Source organism: Cololabis saira, chromosome 16 (assembly GCF_033807715.1).
Source record: "Cololabis saira isolate AMF1-May2022 chromosome 16, fColSai1.1, whole genome shotgun sequence".
NCBI lineage: Eukaryota > Metazoa > Chordata > Actinopteri > Beloniformes > Belonidae > Cololabis > Cololabis saira.
The window spans coordinates 24068925-24084731 of NC_084602.1; the positions used below are offsets into that span (position 1 = coordinate 24068925).

The 15807-nt window shown below is 38.0% G+C and overlaps 2 protein-coding genes across 2 annotated transcripts in view; both read left to right on the forward strand.

Moving 5' to 3' along the window:
• Positions 1–1136: 1136 nt before the first annotated feature.
• Positions 1137–9279, forward strand: jdp2a (Jun dimerization protein 2a). The gene is made up of 4 exons (XM_061743654.1): positions 1137–1319; positions 7107–7324; positions 8340–8444; positions 8529–9279. The coding sequence occupies exons 1-4, from the start codon at positions 1232–1234 to the stop codon at positions 8712–8714; spliced, it is 597 nt and encodes a 198-aa protein (XP_061599638.1). The 5' UTR covers positions 1137–1231; the 3' UTR covers positions 8715–9279.
• A 2842-nt stretch (positions 9280–12121) lies between these two features.
• The window catches only part of flvcr2a (FLVCR choline and putative heme transporter 2a), a 34035-nt gene continuing 30349 nt past the window's right edge, over positions 12122–15807 (forward strand). Inside the window, exon 1 of the mRNA XM_061743399.1 lies at positions 12122–12666. Coding sequence (XP_061599383.1) covers positions 12130–12666 — 537 coding nt within the window. The 5' untranslated portion in view covers positions 12122–12129. The remainder of the gene's footprint in view (positions 12667–15807) is intronic.

The window sequence follows — 15807 nt, forward strand, 5'->3', positions numbered from 1 at the left end:
CTCAACCACATGAATAAACATCTCCACAGACCCTCATGGGATACAGGACATGTCATATGTGTGTGAATCTGTAAAATATGTCCTGCTTGCACCTTGCTGCTGAAAATGAAAGGATTCCCCCTCCATTAAAAAAAAGTAATTTAATCCGGTGGCCACACACTCGCTCAGGGTGGCTGTTCCTAATGGATCATCTCCAATTCCAATATTGTCTCCTCTAATAGATTTTAGGAAAGATCTCTCCAAAACTAGATAGCACCTAGCGTTTTGGTGGTGAACTGCTTTGCGGCAGTTCAATTCAGAGCTTTGAAAGTTATGGTTACAATGTTGAGCTGACAGCTTTCACTTTGCATCGAGTTGACAAAGAAGCATAAACCAGGCTTTACGTTTACAAATCTAGCCCCCCTCCCTCAAAATTAAAAAACATATATATATTTTTAAGATCCTGCTATGAATCATTTCAAAGGCTTTATTTTCCCACACAAACTGAGTTTTTTATAGGGGTCCCCAAAAAAGCTAGATACAGCCCTGGGACAGAAAATAGACCTTTAAGTATAATTATACAGGACTGTCTCAGAAAATTAGAACATTGTGATTTTCTGTAATGCAATTACAAAAACAAAAATGTCATACATTCTGGATTCATTACAGATCAACTGAAATATTACAAGCCTTTTATTATTTTAATATTGCTGATCATGGCTTACACCTTAAGAAAACTCAAATATCCTATCTCAAAAAATTAGAATATTCTGGGAATCTTAATCTTAAACTGTAAACCATAATAACAATAATTGCATTACAGAAAATAATGAACTTTATCACAATATTCAAATTTTCTGAGTCAGTCCTGTATATATATATATATATATATATATATATATATATATATATATATATATATATATATATATATATATATATATATATATATATATATATATATATATATATAAATTATGTATTTGTGGGATTCTATGTATATTTGTGGGATGGAGAAGAAGTGTTTGGTTCTAGATGCTGTATTTCCAGTCCCACATCTGAGTCGCATTACTGCTCTCTCTGCTGCAGTCTGCAGCCTCAGCTTTCTTCATGGGAGGAGCGGCGCAACTTCCCCACTTCTGCCCCCACTATGTACTTTTTTACATCTCTGCTTACGTTTGGCTGGCATAGCCTAATTTCCGCATTCCCAAATCCTCCCAGATTGGGATCACGTTTGAAAAAAATCGGGCTGATGCAACGATTTCCACTTTTTAAAATCTACTCTCGACCCTCGGCTGACCAGAAGAGAGGACATTTGTTGCACCTGGGATCAAAGTCAGGTCGGTAGTCAGAAACTTTGGCCCGGTGGTCTTGTAGTCTGGCGGCCGGTCGGGGCGGCGCGCCACGCGTACAGCCTACATTATGGTCCCGCGTTAAATCGACGCAGAGCCTACGGCACCGTACGTTGCGCGTCGCCGCGTACCCTACGGCGTAGGCTCTGCGTTGGTGTAACGCGGAACCATAAACCAGCCTTACGGCGTCGCCAGCAAATCCCCGAGAACAAGCGGCCAGCCCCGCAGGTCTGATGAGGATGTCGTCGGTTAGAAAAGCGCCTTATTGCTTTCCTCTTTTTCTCTTCAAACCAAACCCGACTAATACTGAGCATGCTGCAGGGAAAACCTTTTCTTTTCTTTTTTTTTTTTGCCTGCATGCTCTTATTACACGGACCAAAGGCGTTCAGCAATTCAGAACAAAATGTTCTCATTTAATCCGGAGTTACATGCACATTGTTGCCATGCGGGTGATTTTAAAAATAAAAAATATTGTTATTATTATTACTAATGAGAGTTGAAGCCTTGCTGAGAAATAACCCCTGACGTTTGATAGCTGCAGGTCTCTGCTGGAAGCAGAAATTGTTACATAAGACAAATGCCGCACCGAAAGGAAAAAAAAAAACCTTCCGTTTTCAAGTTGACCATTTCTGCACGTTATGTGACCTGCCAGGAGATGACTACATATTTGTCAGTAACCTCCATGCATGGACCTGAAATAACCCACAACTTCCTCTGACAATGCTGTTAGAGCTCAAATTTATACATTACAGTTAAGTTATGTTTTCCTTTAGGCGCAAAGATTCTCTAACAAGTGGAAGAGAAAGTTACATTTCTGTTTTAATCACATCTATTGACCATAGTTTTCTTGTGTTTTGATACATTTTCAAGACAGCTGATAAGAAGCTCCAAAAAAAACTATAAGTGAGTGTCAATACAAGATAAATAAAATAACATGTCTTTAGTTGTACTTCACTGTGAACAACAATCATGCAGACTATGCATTGCCTGAATGTTAGTTCACGCTCCTCCGCCACTAATCTAACGTTAGTTTAATACGCATATTTTGCTTTTCAACTTTTATTTGAAGTTTTCTTTTTATATATTTCATAGATTTGGCCTGTTTTCACCTTTAAGTGTAATAAGTGACTGCTTTGCGTGCCCAGCCACCTTAATTCGTTCCTTTTTGATACAAAGAATTAGTCTGGTTCATTGGGATTCAACTTCGATTTCCTGGGAGCCAAAAGTGAAAGAGATGAAACTGCAACGTGATGGAATTGGATGAGCATGTAACTAATCAGAGAAACAAAGGATGTGATGTAAGCAGAGCGACAACCAGACTAGTATCAACAAAATACATCCAAAATGGTCCGGGTTGAGTAGGAACTCAGGGGAATGACTGTTGTCATTTGTTGATTCAAAGTGCTTTTAGCACTTTTGCAGACATCTTGGTTGTTTTGAATGGCAGCTCCTGTAAAGATGGTCACATAGAGCCCAACCCAAGCTTGATACGATTGGTTTGGTATGTTCTGCACCGGTGGAAAGAGCTGTGAAATGACGGGTAGGAATGGGTGATATTTTACCGTTCACGATATACCGTCAAAAAAATTCCCCACGGTAAGAATTTGTCATCTCGCGGTAAAAACGATAAATTCCCGTTGATGACGTTTTTGTGTAAAGCTGATTTATGGTTCTGCGTTAAATCCACGCACAACGTACGTGAAGGAAGGAAGGAAGGAAGGAAGGAAGGAAGGAAGGAAGGAAGGAAGGAAGGAAGGAAGGAAGGAAGGAAGGAAGGAAGGAAGGAAGCAAGGAAGGAAGGAAGGAAGGAAGGAAGGAATGATATGAGCCAGAAAGAAAGATATGAGCCAGAAAGAAAGAAAGAAAGAAAGAAAGAAAGAAAGAAAGAAATGAGCCAGAAAGAAAGAAAGAAAGATAGATATTAGCCAGAAAGAAAGGAAGAAAGAAAGAAAGAAATGAGCCTGAAAGAAAGAAAGAAATGAGCCCGAAAGAAAGAAAGAAAGAAAGAAATGAGCCAGAAGGAAAGAAAGAAAGAAAGAAAGAAAGAAAGAAAGAAAGAAAGAAAGGAGCCAGAAAGAAAGAAATACATAAAGAAATTAGCCAGAAAGAAAGAAAGAAAGAAAGAAATGAGCTAAAAAGAAAGAAAGAAAGAAAGAAAGAAAGAAAGAAAGAAAGAAAGAAAGAAAGAAAGAAAGAAAGAAAGAAAGAAAGAAAGAAAGAAAGAAAGAAAGAAAAAAAGAAAAAGGATACATTCCTGTTGATGATGTTTTTGTGTAACAAACATGGCGGATCTGAGAGCGAGAGATTTATATGAATTGGTATTTTTTTTATTGTAATTTTTATCGTTATCAGGATAAATGCCAGAAATGATCGTGATACATTTTTTAGTCCATACCGCCCATCTCTAGTACTAGGTTTATTTCACTTTCTGTCACTTTTTTGTGAAGTAGACGGGTATATCATACCAACTGTGTTTATAAACCACTTTGAAACAACCACAGCTGAAACAAAGTGCACCTAACTGGATACTAAAAACTATAAGATACTTTAAGAAACATAGGACCTGAGGGACTGAAAAGGTGAGTAGAAGCTTGGAGAAGTAAGACGGGACAAGATCATTTAAACATTTAAAAACATAAGAACTTTAGAATTAACTCAACGACTCAACCGAATGGTTGGCCAGGCTGTACATCTCCCCCACCACACTGAAGTTTTACTAAATATGAGCCTTGTATAGGGCCTCCAAAAACCTAGAAACAGCCCTGCTGAAAATAACATCATATTCCCATATCAGACTTTCATGTAGCCTTAAAGTTAATCTCTGTAAAAAGTAGCCAATTGTAGCACAAGTATTAAATGTAGACTCTTCCCTTTAAGTCCCAATGGATAAGTCATAGCAGACGGTAAGCAGCTGTCTGTCTTCTGTTGGAACATGTAAATGAGAAATGGCCTGTTCATCCTGCAGGGTGGGATACAGGTCTGTGAGTAATTGCTCTTACAGTGGTTTCTGGATGTGTCATGTGGCTTGGATATCCGGTGAACCGTGGTAGTAATTTCCTGTGTTTTTTGCAGTCTTTGCCCGCGCACCTAACGCAGCTCATTGTCTTTGTGGTGAACATTTGAGCAGCCATTTATCTATTCATGTCCACACATTGCTGATACAAAACAAGAAAAGCTGTTGACAGCACGTGACACGTGTTGTAAGAGGAGTAAGCTTTGATTTTGTGCAGCTAAACAAAACAGTTACGTTCAGTTAAACCTCAGAAATGTCGCTAGATTCTTTCAGTCATGTCTCACTCCCCTTACATTATCTTTCATATATAGGAACTGGTATTTCTTGTCTGTAGCTGGGGTTCAGTCCCCTTGTTCATTCTTGTCTTCACATTAAATAATTAATAAAATTAATTTTGTCAAAATCTTTTGAATGGATTACCAGTTTCAGAAAAAAAGGCAACAAGCCAATAATAAGATAAGAGATAAGATAAGATAAGATAATCCTTTAATAGTCCCACAGAGGGGAAATTTGCAACCTATATAATAACCTATTAAGTCTGTTGGAAGAGCTCATAAAATAAGTTATATGCAGTCGTGTTGAAGCTGATCAGTCTGAGATCATCTCCTGGCTGATATTATTAATGAGTAAGAAGTTCACTGGACTGAATACTAAGTCCCAGGGCGGGGCTGCAAGAGCAAATGCAACCCCAGCTTGATCAGAAGGGTGGTGTAAATGGTAGACAAAGAGCCAATGAGAACATCCAAAGACTTTTAAGCTGAGCTCTGAGATCAAGGTACATCACTGTCTGATCACGCCATCTGCCACCTTTTCAAGAGTAATGAGCTCCAGGGAAGAAGAGCCAGAAGCCCTCCAATATTTGGAGGAAAAACATGACAAAGCCAGACTTGAATCTGCCAAAATGCACGTTGACTAGTCACAAAGGTTTTGGGAGAATGTTTTTTAGACTGATGAGATAAAACTGGAGATTTTTTTTTTTTTTTTCGTTTTGGCATGTCACATCAACTCTGTGTTCACAGACTGAAAAATTGAGCTTTCAAAGAAAAGAAGACCATACCTTCTGTGAAGCCTGCAGGGAGCTTGGTTGTGTTGAGATATGAGGGTTTGTTTTGGTCAGGAATAATGAAGTCTGTAGATTATCAGGGAATCCTGGAGTGAAATGTACATCCCAGCGTCAGGAAGCCAAGCCTCGGTTACACGTTACGGGTTCTCCGGCAGGATAATCAGAATCAGAATCAGAATCAGAATCAGCTTTATTGGCCAGGTTCGAACATTGTCCAACAAGGAATTTGATTCGGTTATTTCGCTCTTTGGTAGTAAAAAAATAAACAATAAACAAATAAACAATAAACAAATGTGGTATTACTATCTACAGTATAAACATTTTAACATTTTAACATTTTAAGGTGCAGCAGTTTGAGGTAGTGGTAATGATGCAAACCTCAAGCTAAAAGCACCCAAGAACTGGTGAATCAGTGGTTTTCTTTGACTCTTTGAGTCTCGATCTTAATCCTGTCAAACATTTATGTTGAGATTTGAAAAATTCAGTGTGGAGAAGAGAGCTAGAGCAGGTAGCCCTGGAAGAGTGGGCCAAGACCCCCAGATGCAGGAGCCCCTCTGAGAGCCAGAGCGCTGTCTTGCTGGTCAGTGTTGTGCAACCAAATCAGGGGCGTCAATTGGGTATGGCAAGGTATGGCAGCCGCCACACCTTGGCTTCAAGGGAAAATGTAATTGTTTGTTTTTTAAATACATTTATGGAATTACTCTGTCTATTTGTATTGATTATTCTATTACTTAATACATATAGAATAACTACAAATGCAACATGATCGATTTCACTAGTTATTATACATTGCAAAAACTCAAAATCTTAACAAGAATATTTGTCTTATTTCTAGTTAAAATGTCTTTTTAGTCAAAAAAAATCTCATTACATTTACAGACAAGACTCAAAAACAACTATTTTCACCTGTTTCAAGTAGATTTTCACTTAAAATAAGTGGAAAAATCTGCCAGTGGAACAACATTTTTTTGCTTGTAATGAGAAGATAAATCTTGTCCCACTGGCAGATTTTTCTACTTATTTCAAGTGAAAATTTACTTGAAACAGGTGAAAATGGTCAAATAACAAGTTATTTTTCTGGTGATGACTCTTGTTTTAAGTGTAATGAGATTTTTTGACTAAAAATGAGACATTTTAACTAGAAATAAGACAAATATTCCTGGTAAGATTTTGAGTTTTTGCAGTGGGCGAGACTGCATTTGAAAAAGTTCCAATTTTCTTGACCATAAGCTCCATAGCAGACTTCTGTGATGAGTATTTGCTGGACGTGTTGATTGATACTCTAGTTCAGTTCTGTGACTCGTAACCTTGCCATACCTTAGCTTCGACTGAATTGACGCCACTGAACCAAATATTAAGTTAAGGGAGCCATCACTTTTGTCCATGCCATTTTCTTTTCTTTTATTATGTAATCCATGTAACGCAGGGTAAATAATAATGGATGCTTTTAACTTTGGTTGTTTTTTAAAGTTATTTCTCAGTGAGAAAGATACTAGCAAATTAATCCATGTCTGTATATCTGTTTCCCCCCCACTATTTTAATGTAAAAGAGTGTTTTGTTTACACTAATATCCAAAAGAATAGCCTGTAACAAGCAGACCACACAGAGTATAATGTGTCGCCTGGTAATCGGCTTTGGTTCTTCTGTCTGTGCGTGTCTTTCATTGTTTCTCCTATTTTCACCCTCTTCCTCCCATAGCTGTGGTGAAGACCGAGTCTGACACGATGCCAGGACAAATCCCAGATCCCTCGGTGACAGTGGGCTCCCTGCCCAGTCTGGGACCACTGGCTGGCATTTCAGCCACCACGCTGACTGACAAGCTTAAATTCGGTGGCCTCCAGGAGTTTGGGACAATGCTGTCACCCCTGCACTTCCTGGACAGTCTGGGGAAGAGACCTCTAGTCATCAAAACAGAGGTATAGGACACACGACCAATACATACCACCCATACACTGGCATATTTTGAGTTCAGATCACACTCTCTTTAGGTGGACTTTAAAATATTAATGTTTTAATTCCCTCTATGGATTGAATATCACAGCATTTACTCTAGTGAAGCTCATAAAAAAACTTTACCAATCAACATTCAGAAAAGATTTGAAAAAAGAGAAAACAAGTATGACTTAAAAGGAACAGAGATTTTTAAAAAACCAAGATGTAGGACAAAATTGATGGAACGTTGTGTTTCTGTGAAAGGAATCAATTTATGGAACAATCTGAATAAAGAAAACAAAGAATCCAAATCAAACATTAAGTTCAAAAGAACAATAAAAGCCTGTATGTTAAGGAAATATAACGAAAAATGTTAGTTGAGTTTGATTGACATACCCCTAGGCGGCAGTAATTTTATTTTGATGTTATTTTCATTTAATTTAATTTTAGTTTTTTTTATTCACTTAGTTGTTGTTGTTTTTTTTAATTATTATTTTTAATTTATGTTATTTGTGAAAGGGGCAGATCAGATAAGCTCCTTTTTCATTCACAAGTTAGGAACACTTGTATTTGTATTTGTATTGAATTGTTTTGTTTTTTGAATGAAATAAAGAATAAAATGAAATTAATGAATGAATAGTGATTCATAGAATACTCTTAAACATGATTATTGGATCTGTATGAAGAAAAGGCAGTTATGTTTTATCAAGAGCACCAGCTACAGTATTTGACTTGGGAGGAAATATCCCTTCTATCCAGTATTAATCTTCTTGTATTGATTAGTCATGTCTGCAAAGGTAAATTGACACGTCATAACGTGTCTGAAAGAGGATTTGGAGGTTTCATGGGAGTTTATGTTGTTGCTTAGGGGCTATGCTAAGATTCTGGCAGGGGCTATTAACAAGGTGAGACCTAAACATGCCGGGCGTATTGTGATGTAGAGGTTCATTTTACTTGAAAATGTAATCAAAGCTTTTTGTTGGCCCTGTTGTCCTATAGAGAGAGGAAGAGGACGATAGGAGGAAACGAAGGCGAGAGAAAAACAAAGTGGCTGCAGCTCGGTGTCGGAACAAAAAGAAAGAGAGGACAGACTATCTTCAAAAGGTTAGGAATACTATACATACTATAAAAAAAATCAGTTTTGCATTAGTAATCGTCAAATTAACTGCCTTCTTTTCCTTCTCGTAGGAATCGGAAAGACTAGAGATGTTGAACTGTGACCTCAAAGCACAGATTGAGGAGCTGAAGTTGGAGCGACAGCAGCTGATCCTCATGCTTAACCGCCATCGCCCAACGTGCATCGTCCGGACAGACAGTGTCAAAACCCCAGAGAGCGAGGTGAACCCTCTGCTGCAGCAGCTGGAGGCCGAGTGAAGGCACGAGGACTTTCTAGAGTTTTCACTTGAGAAGACGTAGAAGCAACTAGCAGCAACTAGGCTCAGGTCTTGGTCACTGAAGAGTCACCCAGTCCCTCCTGTCCTGAAACACGGAGCGCTACGCCACAAAGAGCGGACCCAGAGACACTGTTTTAGTAGTTACACGGACTATTGTCTTTCTCTTGACTTTTCATTTGTTTGTACTCATGGTAAGAAGAGCTCCTGCTCACACTATATAACACACATTGCAGCTTTTGGGAAAATTAGGTTCCACACAACTACTAAATGTTTTGTGGTGGATTCATACAGTTTTTGACTTGAATAATTAGTCAGCAAGGCTTTGCTTTAGTATATTTGCATTACCTGACATGTAGTTCCACTACAGGACAATGGTTATCTTTATTTAGACCAGTTATGTCCATGTGACAAAAATTACTCTGATTATCATGCATTTGTTTGACTGCATTCAGGAAAGCCTTTAAATTTTAACTGAACTTTTGGAGGGAGATAGATAGGACGGATAGAAACATATAGTGAAATATATATGTGTGCGTATATATATATATATATATATATATATATATATATATATATATATATATATATATATATATATATATATATATATATGTATATATATATATATATATATATATATATATATATATATATATATATATATATATATATATATATATATATATATATATACAGACACACACACTACTGGAATGTGTTAACCATCTCATAATGATGATATTTAGAAGATACATAAACAAATTTATTCCCGGTTTGACTCCCTGGCCCGGCGGCAGTGGTGGACAGTAACGGAGTAAATTTACTTGAGTACTGTACTTAAGTACATATCCAGAGGATTTGTACTTTACTTGAGTATTAGATTTCTTTGGTACTTATTAGTACAAGTACTTACTTGAATACATTTCCAAGACAAATATTTTTACTTTTACTCGAGTAAATTTCTAGGAAGGCTGAAAAGTACTCGTTACTTTCAGGTCTGCTCTTTTTTCTTCTTCCCTAAAATCCTATTGGACACAAGCTGTTTTTGTCAAAGGAGGAGACCTATCACAGTGCACGCTCTCCACTGGGATGTACGTAAAGCGGAAATACGTCAAGCCTCCTCAAAACGATACCGCCAAAGTAGCCTGCGTTTGTCAAGACAGAGCCGCAACAAGTCAAGACAGAGCCGCAACAATTAATTTAGAAAAAATATAGTAATTTACTGATGTGGAAAATAAGAAATTTACTCTTACTCTTACTTTTACTTAAAGTAAATTTAAAAGCATTTACTTTTGGATACTTAAGTACCTTTAAAAGCAAGTACTTTTGTACTCTTACTCGAGTAATATTTTGACTGAGCTACTTTTACTTGTAACAGAGTAAATTTTGACCAGTCGTATTTGTACTCTTACTCAAGTACTGGGGTCGAGTACTCTGTCCACCTCTGCCCGGCGGGGGGTCTTTCTGTGTGGGGTTTGCATTTTCTCCCTGTACTTGCGTGGGTTCCCTCAGGTTACTCCGGTTATCCCCCACAGTCCAAAAACATGGATACCCGGTTAATTGATGATTCTAAATTGCCCGTAGGTGTGAGTGTGAGTATGTCTGGTTGTTTGTCTCTATATGTGGCCCTGCGATAGACTGGCGACCGGTCCAGGGTGTTCCCCTGCCTCTCACCTGTGATGAGCTGGGATAGGCTCCAGCAGAATCCTGTGACCCTGCAAAGGATAAAGCGGGTATAGAAAATGGATGGATAAACAAATTTACCATATTTTTATGAAGTGTGCAGATAAATCTAGATACACCGAAGGCCTTTTACCACATGAATGTTTTGGTCACTTTGGTTCTTTCATAGGCTGCATTTGGTGGCAGAACAGCGGCACCTTTTTGACAGGTATAACATTATTTTGGCGCAGGCGTCAGTCATATATTTGGAGTGTTTACATTGTACTTTATTTTACTGTTACCATATTGTTACAACTAGTTATGTTTGTGTTTTTTATACTTTTGTATATGATGTTATATAAGCTATCACAAAAATCCTAATATTGCATTTTATATTTCCTGAAGAAATAAATGTTTAGTTTCTTTTTTTAAATGGAATTTGTTTCATTTTCAGAACCACAAATGTTTGATAAACATTGCCATCTTGTGGCGATTATCAGTATTACACAAACATACTACAAAAAAATTATTTACATATATATACATAACTTTATTATTATCGTTATTTTTACACTTTTGGCCAATATATCATGCAGATTTTTTTTATGAAAAAACAAAACATTTTTTGACATCGTATTATAATTTAAATTGTATTTTGTGGGAGCCTAGTACAGGCCCTAGTCCTTGTTCAGAGCAGGAGGGTTACTGACAGATTAACGAGGCGAGAACTGGTAAGAGAAGATGTAAATGAAGACGTTAAAGCCACATCTGTGTGTAAAGTTATGTTTCCGTATTCCTGTGAACACGGACATCCCCACGCTCAAGGCTGATTTATGGTTCCGCGTTACACTAACACAGAGCCTACGGCGTAGGGTACGCAGCGACGCACTCCGTACGTGCGCGTCGCCGCGTACTCCCGCCGTAAGCTACGCCGTACCCTACGGCGTAGGCTCTGCGTCGATTTAACGCGGAACCATAATTCAGGCTTGCCGCGTTCCATTTGTCCTCGGAAGTGGGGATTTCCCAGTTCCCAGTCGGAATTTTCAACTGGAACGCCCCTCGAAGTGGGATTTCCCACTGGGAAAGTGGGAGAGTCTTCACCACCCCCGAGTTCACATTCCAAGATGGCTGCCCCGGTTGTAAACAGTAGAAGAGAGCTCTGTAAAAATTCGTAGCACTTCATTCTAGTTTTGGTCACACTTAATCAGTCGTATTCAAGTATTGTTCGGCATATATATGCTGCTATAGTGTAATTTACATTTTTCATGTGGTATATGCGAACTACAAACTTGTTTACCTACTTTGTAACTGGAACGCTGATAACTCGGCTGTGACGTAATTCCTAGTTCCGAGTTCCGACTTCCGAGGTAAATGGAACGCAGCATCAGTCCCTGTCATTTCCTATCTGAGCGGCTGGGAGGAGTAAAAGTCAGCCCGGCTCTTATACTCTGCAATAAAAGGGATTAATGGTCCAGAATTGATTTAACTCCCGAAGAGCAGGTCGGTCTCTTGGAAAGAAGGTACTTTTTGATACGTCTTTAGTTTTTTTCTCAATCCTGTTGTACCTTAATTAAGGGACAAGGAAAAGAAGTTATTGATTATTCAAGCGTCACGTGAACTAAAAGTGAGTCCGAAATTCTTTTAGCCGTTTTTATTTTTGGTTTATTTATTTATTTTATATATATATAAGTTTTTTTTTCTTTTCTTTTCTTTCAAGACCCCATAAGTAGAAAATGGGGGACAAGATCACTCAGGATTCACATGTGGAAGCCAAGGGTCCAGATGCCGGGGGCCGGGATAAAAGCCTCCCAAACGGCGGCTCTGCGGCGCAGACGCGCGTCTACAAGCGGCGCTGGGTGATCGTGCTGCTGTTCAGCGCATACTCGCTCAGCAACGCGTACCAATGGATCCAGTACGGCATCATCAGCAACATCTTCATGAAGTTCTATGGCGTGGACGGCTTCGCCGTGGACTGGCTGTCCATGGTGTTCATGCTGTCCTACATCCCCTTCATCTTCCCGGCCACCTGGATCCTGGACAAGAAGGGGCTGCGCTTCTCCGCGCTGCTGGCCAACGCGCTCAACTGCGCGGGCACCTGGATCAAGGTGGCCAGCGCCGGGCCCGACCTCTTCTGGGTCACCATGCTGGGACAGTTCTCCAGCTCCGTGGCTCAGATCTTCATCCTCGGCATCCCCTCCAGCCTCGCCTCCACCTGGTTCGGGACGAATGAGGTCTCCACCGCCTGCTCCGTTGGGGTTTTTGGCAACCAGGTGAGTTGATGATGTTCCCCTGGAAAAAAGTTTTCTTTTTTTTCTTTCCCTCTTGGAGTTCTGTCACGATTAAAGTCAATCAATCAAAATCAATCAATCAAGTCAAGTCAAGTCAAGCAGTGGCGTTAGGGCTGTTCGATTTTGCCCAAAAATAAAATCTCGATTTTTTTCTCTCAAAATCCGATTTTCGATTACGATTATGATTATTTTGTGAATTGACAAAAGGCAAAGAAATTATTTCAAATATGCTGTTTTTTTATTGAACATTTGACCCATTGGGCTTTAAGTGCAAACTTTGCTCTTATTAAACCAAAAATGAATGAATAAAGTGCAAAACTCTGTAAAATAAGTTGAAGAAAAGTTTTAAAAAATATAATAAAATATAAAGTTTTATCTCTGAAAAATAAAATCAGCAAATCAGCACTTGCAAACATACAGTAAGTTATATTTCCAATTAAATAAAACAAGTCATTTTCTAATTAAACTAAACTGGGTCTTTGCATGCTAAATAATAATGCAACCCATGAAGGAGGTAGAGGTGTGTAATGTCAGTCATTACATTTGCTATTCACATTTGCAAGTTTTTTGCAAGGAACACGAGCCGGTCTGCCCGGTGGCATGTTCCAACGCCCCCTCCTACACTAAAGAGCCTCTCCGATGGGGCACTTGTCGCAGGTATTGAGAGGTATTTCCATCAATCATTAATATGGTATCAATCATTAATATGTGTGCAGACAAGGTAAAAAAAAAAAAAAAAAAGTGAAAAATCGATTTTACGATTTTCCCGTTTTAACATCGTTCTAATTACATAATCGCGATTACGATTTAAAATCGATTAATCGAACAGCCCTAAGTGGCGTCAATTCAGTCGAAGCTAAGGTATGGCAAGGTTACAAGTCACAGAACTTAACTAGAGTATCAATCAACACGTCCAGCAAATACTCATCACAGAGTCTGCTATGTAGCTTATCTGTGTGGTCAAGAAAATTGGAACTTTTTCAAATGCAGTCTCGCTCACTGCAAAAACTCCAAATCTTACCAGGAATATTTGTCTTATTTCTAGTTAAAATGTCTCATTTTAAGTCAAAAAATCTCATTACACTTAAAACAAGAGTCATCACCAGAAAAATAACTTGTTATTTGACCCTTTTCACCTGTTTCAAGTACATTTTCACTTGAAATAAGTAGAAACATCTGCCAGTGGGACAAGATTTATCTTCTCATTACAAGCAAAAAAATGTTGTTCCACTGGCAGATTTTTCCACTTATTTCAAGTGAAAATCTACTTGAAACAGGTGAAAATAGTTGTTTTTGAATCTTGTCTTAAATGTAATGAGTTTTTTTTACTAAAAATTAGACATTTTAACTAGAAATAAGACAAATATTCTTGTTAAGATTTTGAGTTTTTGCAGTGTATAATAACTAGTGAAATCGATCATGTTGTTCTGATTTGCATTTGTAGTTATTCTATATGTATTAAGTAATAGAATAATCAATACAAATAGACACAGAGTAATTCCATAAATGTATTTAAAAAACAAACATTTACATTTTCCTTGAAGCCAAGGTGTGGCGGCTGCCATACCTTGCCATACTGAATTGACGCCCCTGAAGTCAAGTCAAGTCAAGTCAATTTTATTTATAAAGCACATTTCACATTACGAGCATGGACTCAATGTGCTCAAAAATACATAATCAAACAAACAAAATTACAAGTTTACAATAACAGAAATAGATAACGAGTATGACAAGAGAAAAAACAATAATAACAACCATAATTCCCTTTTAACAAAAGTGCGATCACCCTGCCAACCTGAGTTTAGTCAAACGCCTGTGCAAAAAGGTAAGGTTTTAGTCTGCTTTTGAAAGTGGGCACTGTTGGAGCAGACCTTAGTTCCTGTGGCAAGGAATTCCAGAGAGTGTAGTAGTGACTGAAAGCACTAGCAGATCTAGTGTGGATTCTAGGAATGATTAGAAGACTCTTATTTGATGATGTAAGGGATCTGTCCGGAATGTATTCAGTCAGCATGTCAACTATGTAGGAGGGAGCTAAGCCATTCATAGATTTAAAGACAAAAAGAAGTACTTTAAAATCTATCAATCAATCAATCAAAGTTTATTTGTATAGCACATTTCATCCAGGTACATGAAATACAAAGTGCTTAACATTTTGACTGAAAAATAAGCATAATAAAAACAAAAATAAAAACTGTGAGACCAATGCACACTGACATACAATATAATTAATTAAAATGAAATAATGATAAAAGTTCAAGAATTATGGCTAAAAAATAATCAGTCCACAACAATAAAATATAATAATAATAAAAACATTACAAGAAATAGATAAATAAATAAAACAAATACCTCTAAAAAAATGTTAAACAGAATACAACTATAACATTTGATGCTACATAAAAGCCAGACCAAAGAGATGAGTTTTTAGTCTATGTCCACATTTCCAGCTCCTCTCAGATCCTCCGACAGGCTGTTCCACAGTTTTGGAGCATAGTGGCTAAAAGCAGCATCTCCAAATGTTTTAGTTCTACTCTGTGGAACAGCTAAAAAGGAAGAGCCAGTGGATCTGAGGGGCCTTCCTGGTTCACAGAATAAAAACATCTCTGAAATATACTCTGGTGCAAGCCCATGTAGCGCTTTATAAACAAATAAAATCACGAAAAAAACACGAAAACCAACAGGTAGCCAATGTAAGGATTTTAAAATGGGCCTAATGTGTGAAACTAACCGAAAGCCATGGGTGGATTAACCTTTCAGGAGATCCCGGGGAAATAATTCTCACAATTGGCCCTGTAATTAGCCAAAATCCCCCACACAAACAATAAATACTCTGTTTCATTAATCTGATTTAAAGCTACTTTCAGAAGAAGCAGCATTTAAAGTTAAGATTTAACTACAGTTTTCACGATAGACTATTATTTTTTATCTAATTCATATGGTGCATCTGCCTAAAAATGAATCCGTAACCTGGAGCTTTGTGAGTCCAGGTGTGATGGAGCCAGCGTGTCTCATCCTTGTGGTGATATGTGCTTCTTATCATTTGTAAAACCTCTCAGTTTGCAGTGGGACCATAGAACAGTTTTCCATTTTACTTTCCTCAATCTAAATCTCTTTCCTCAATCA

Bases quoted from the DNA above. Each gene is read 5' to 3' on its own strand.
- jdp2a (XM_061743654.1), top strand. From the start codon at position 1,232: ATGCAACGATTTCCACTTTTTAAAATCTACTCTCGACCCTCGGCTGAC. The intron at 7,325-8,339 runs GTATAGGACACA...GTTGTCCTATAG, and splicing joins CTCTAGTCATCAAAACAGAG to AGAGAGGAAGAGGACGATAG. The intron at 8,445-8,528 runs GTTAGGAATACT...TCCTTCTCGTAG, and splicing joins GGACAGACTATCTTCAAAAG to GAATCGGAAAGACTAGAGAT.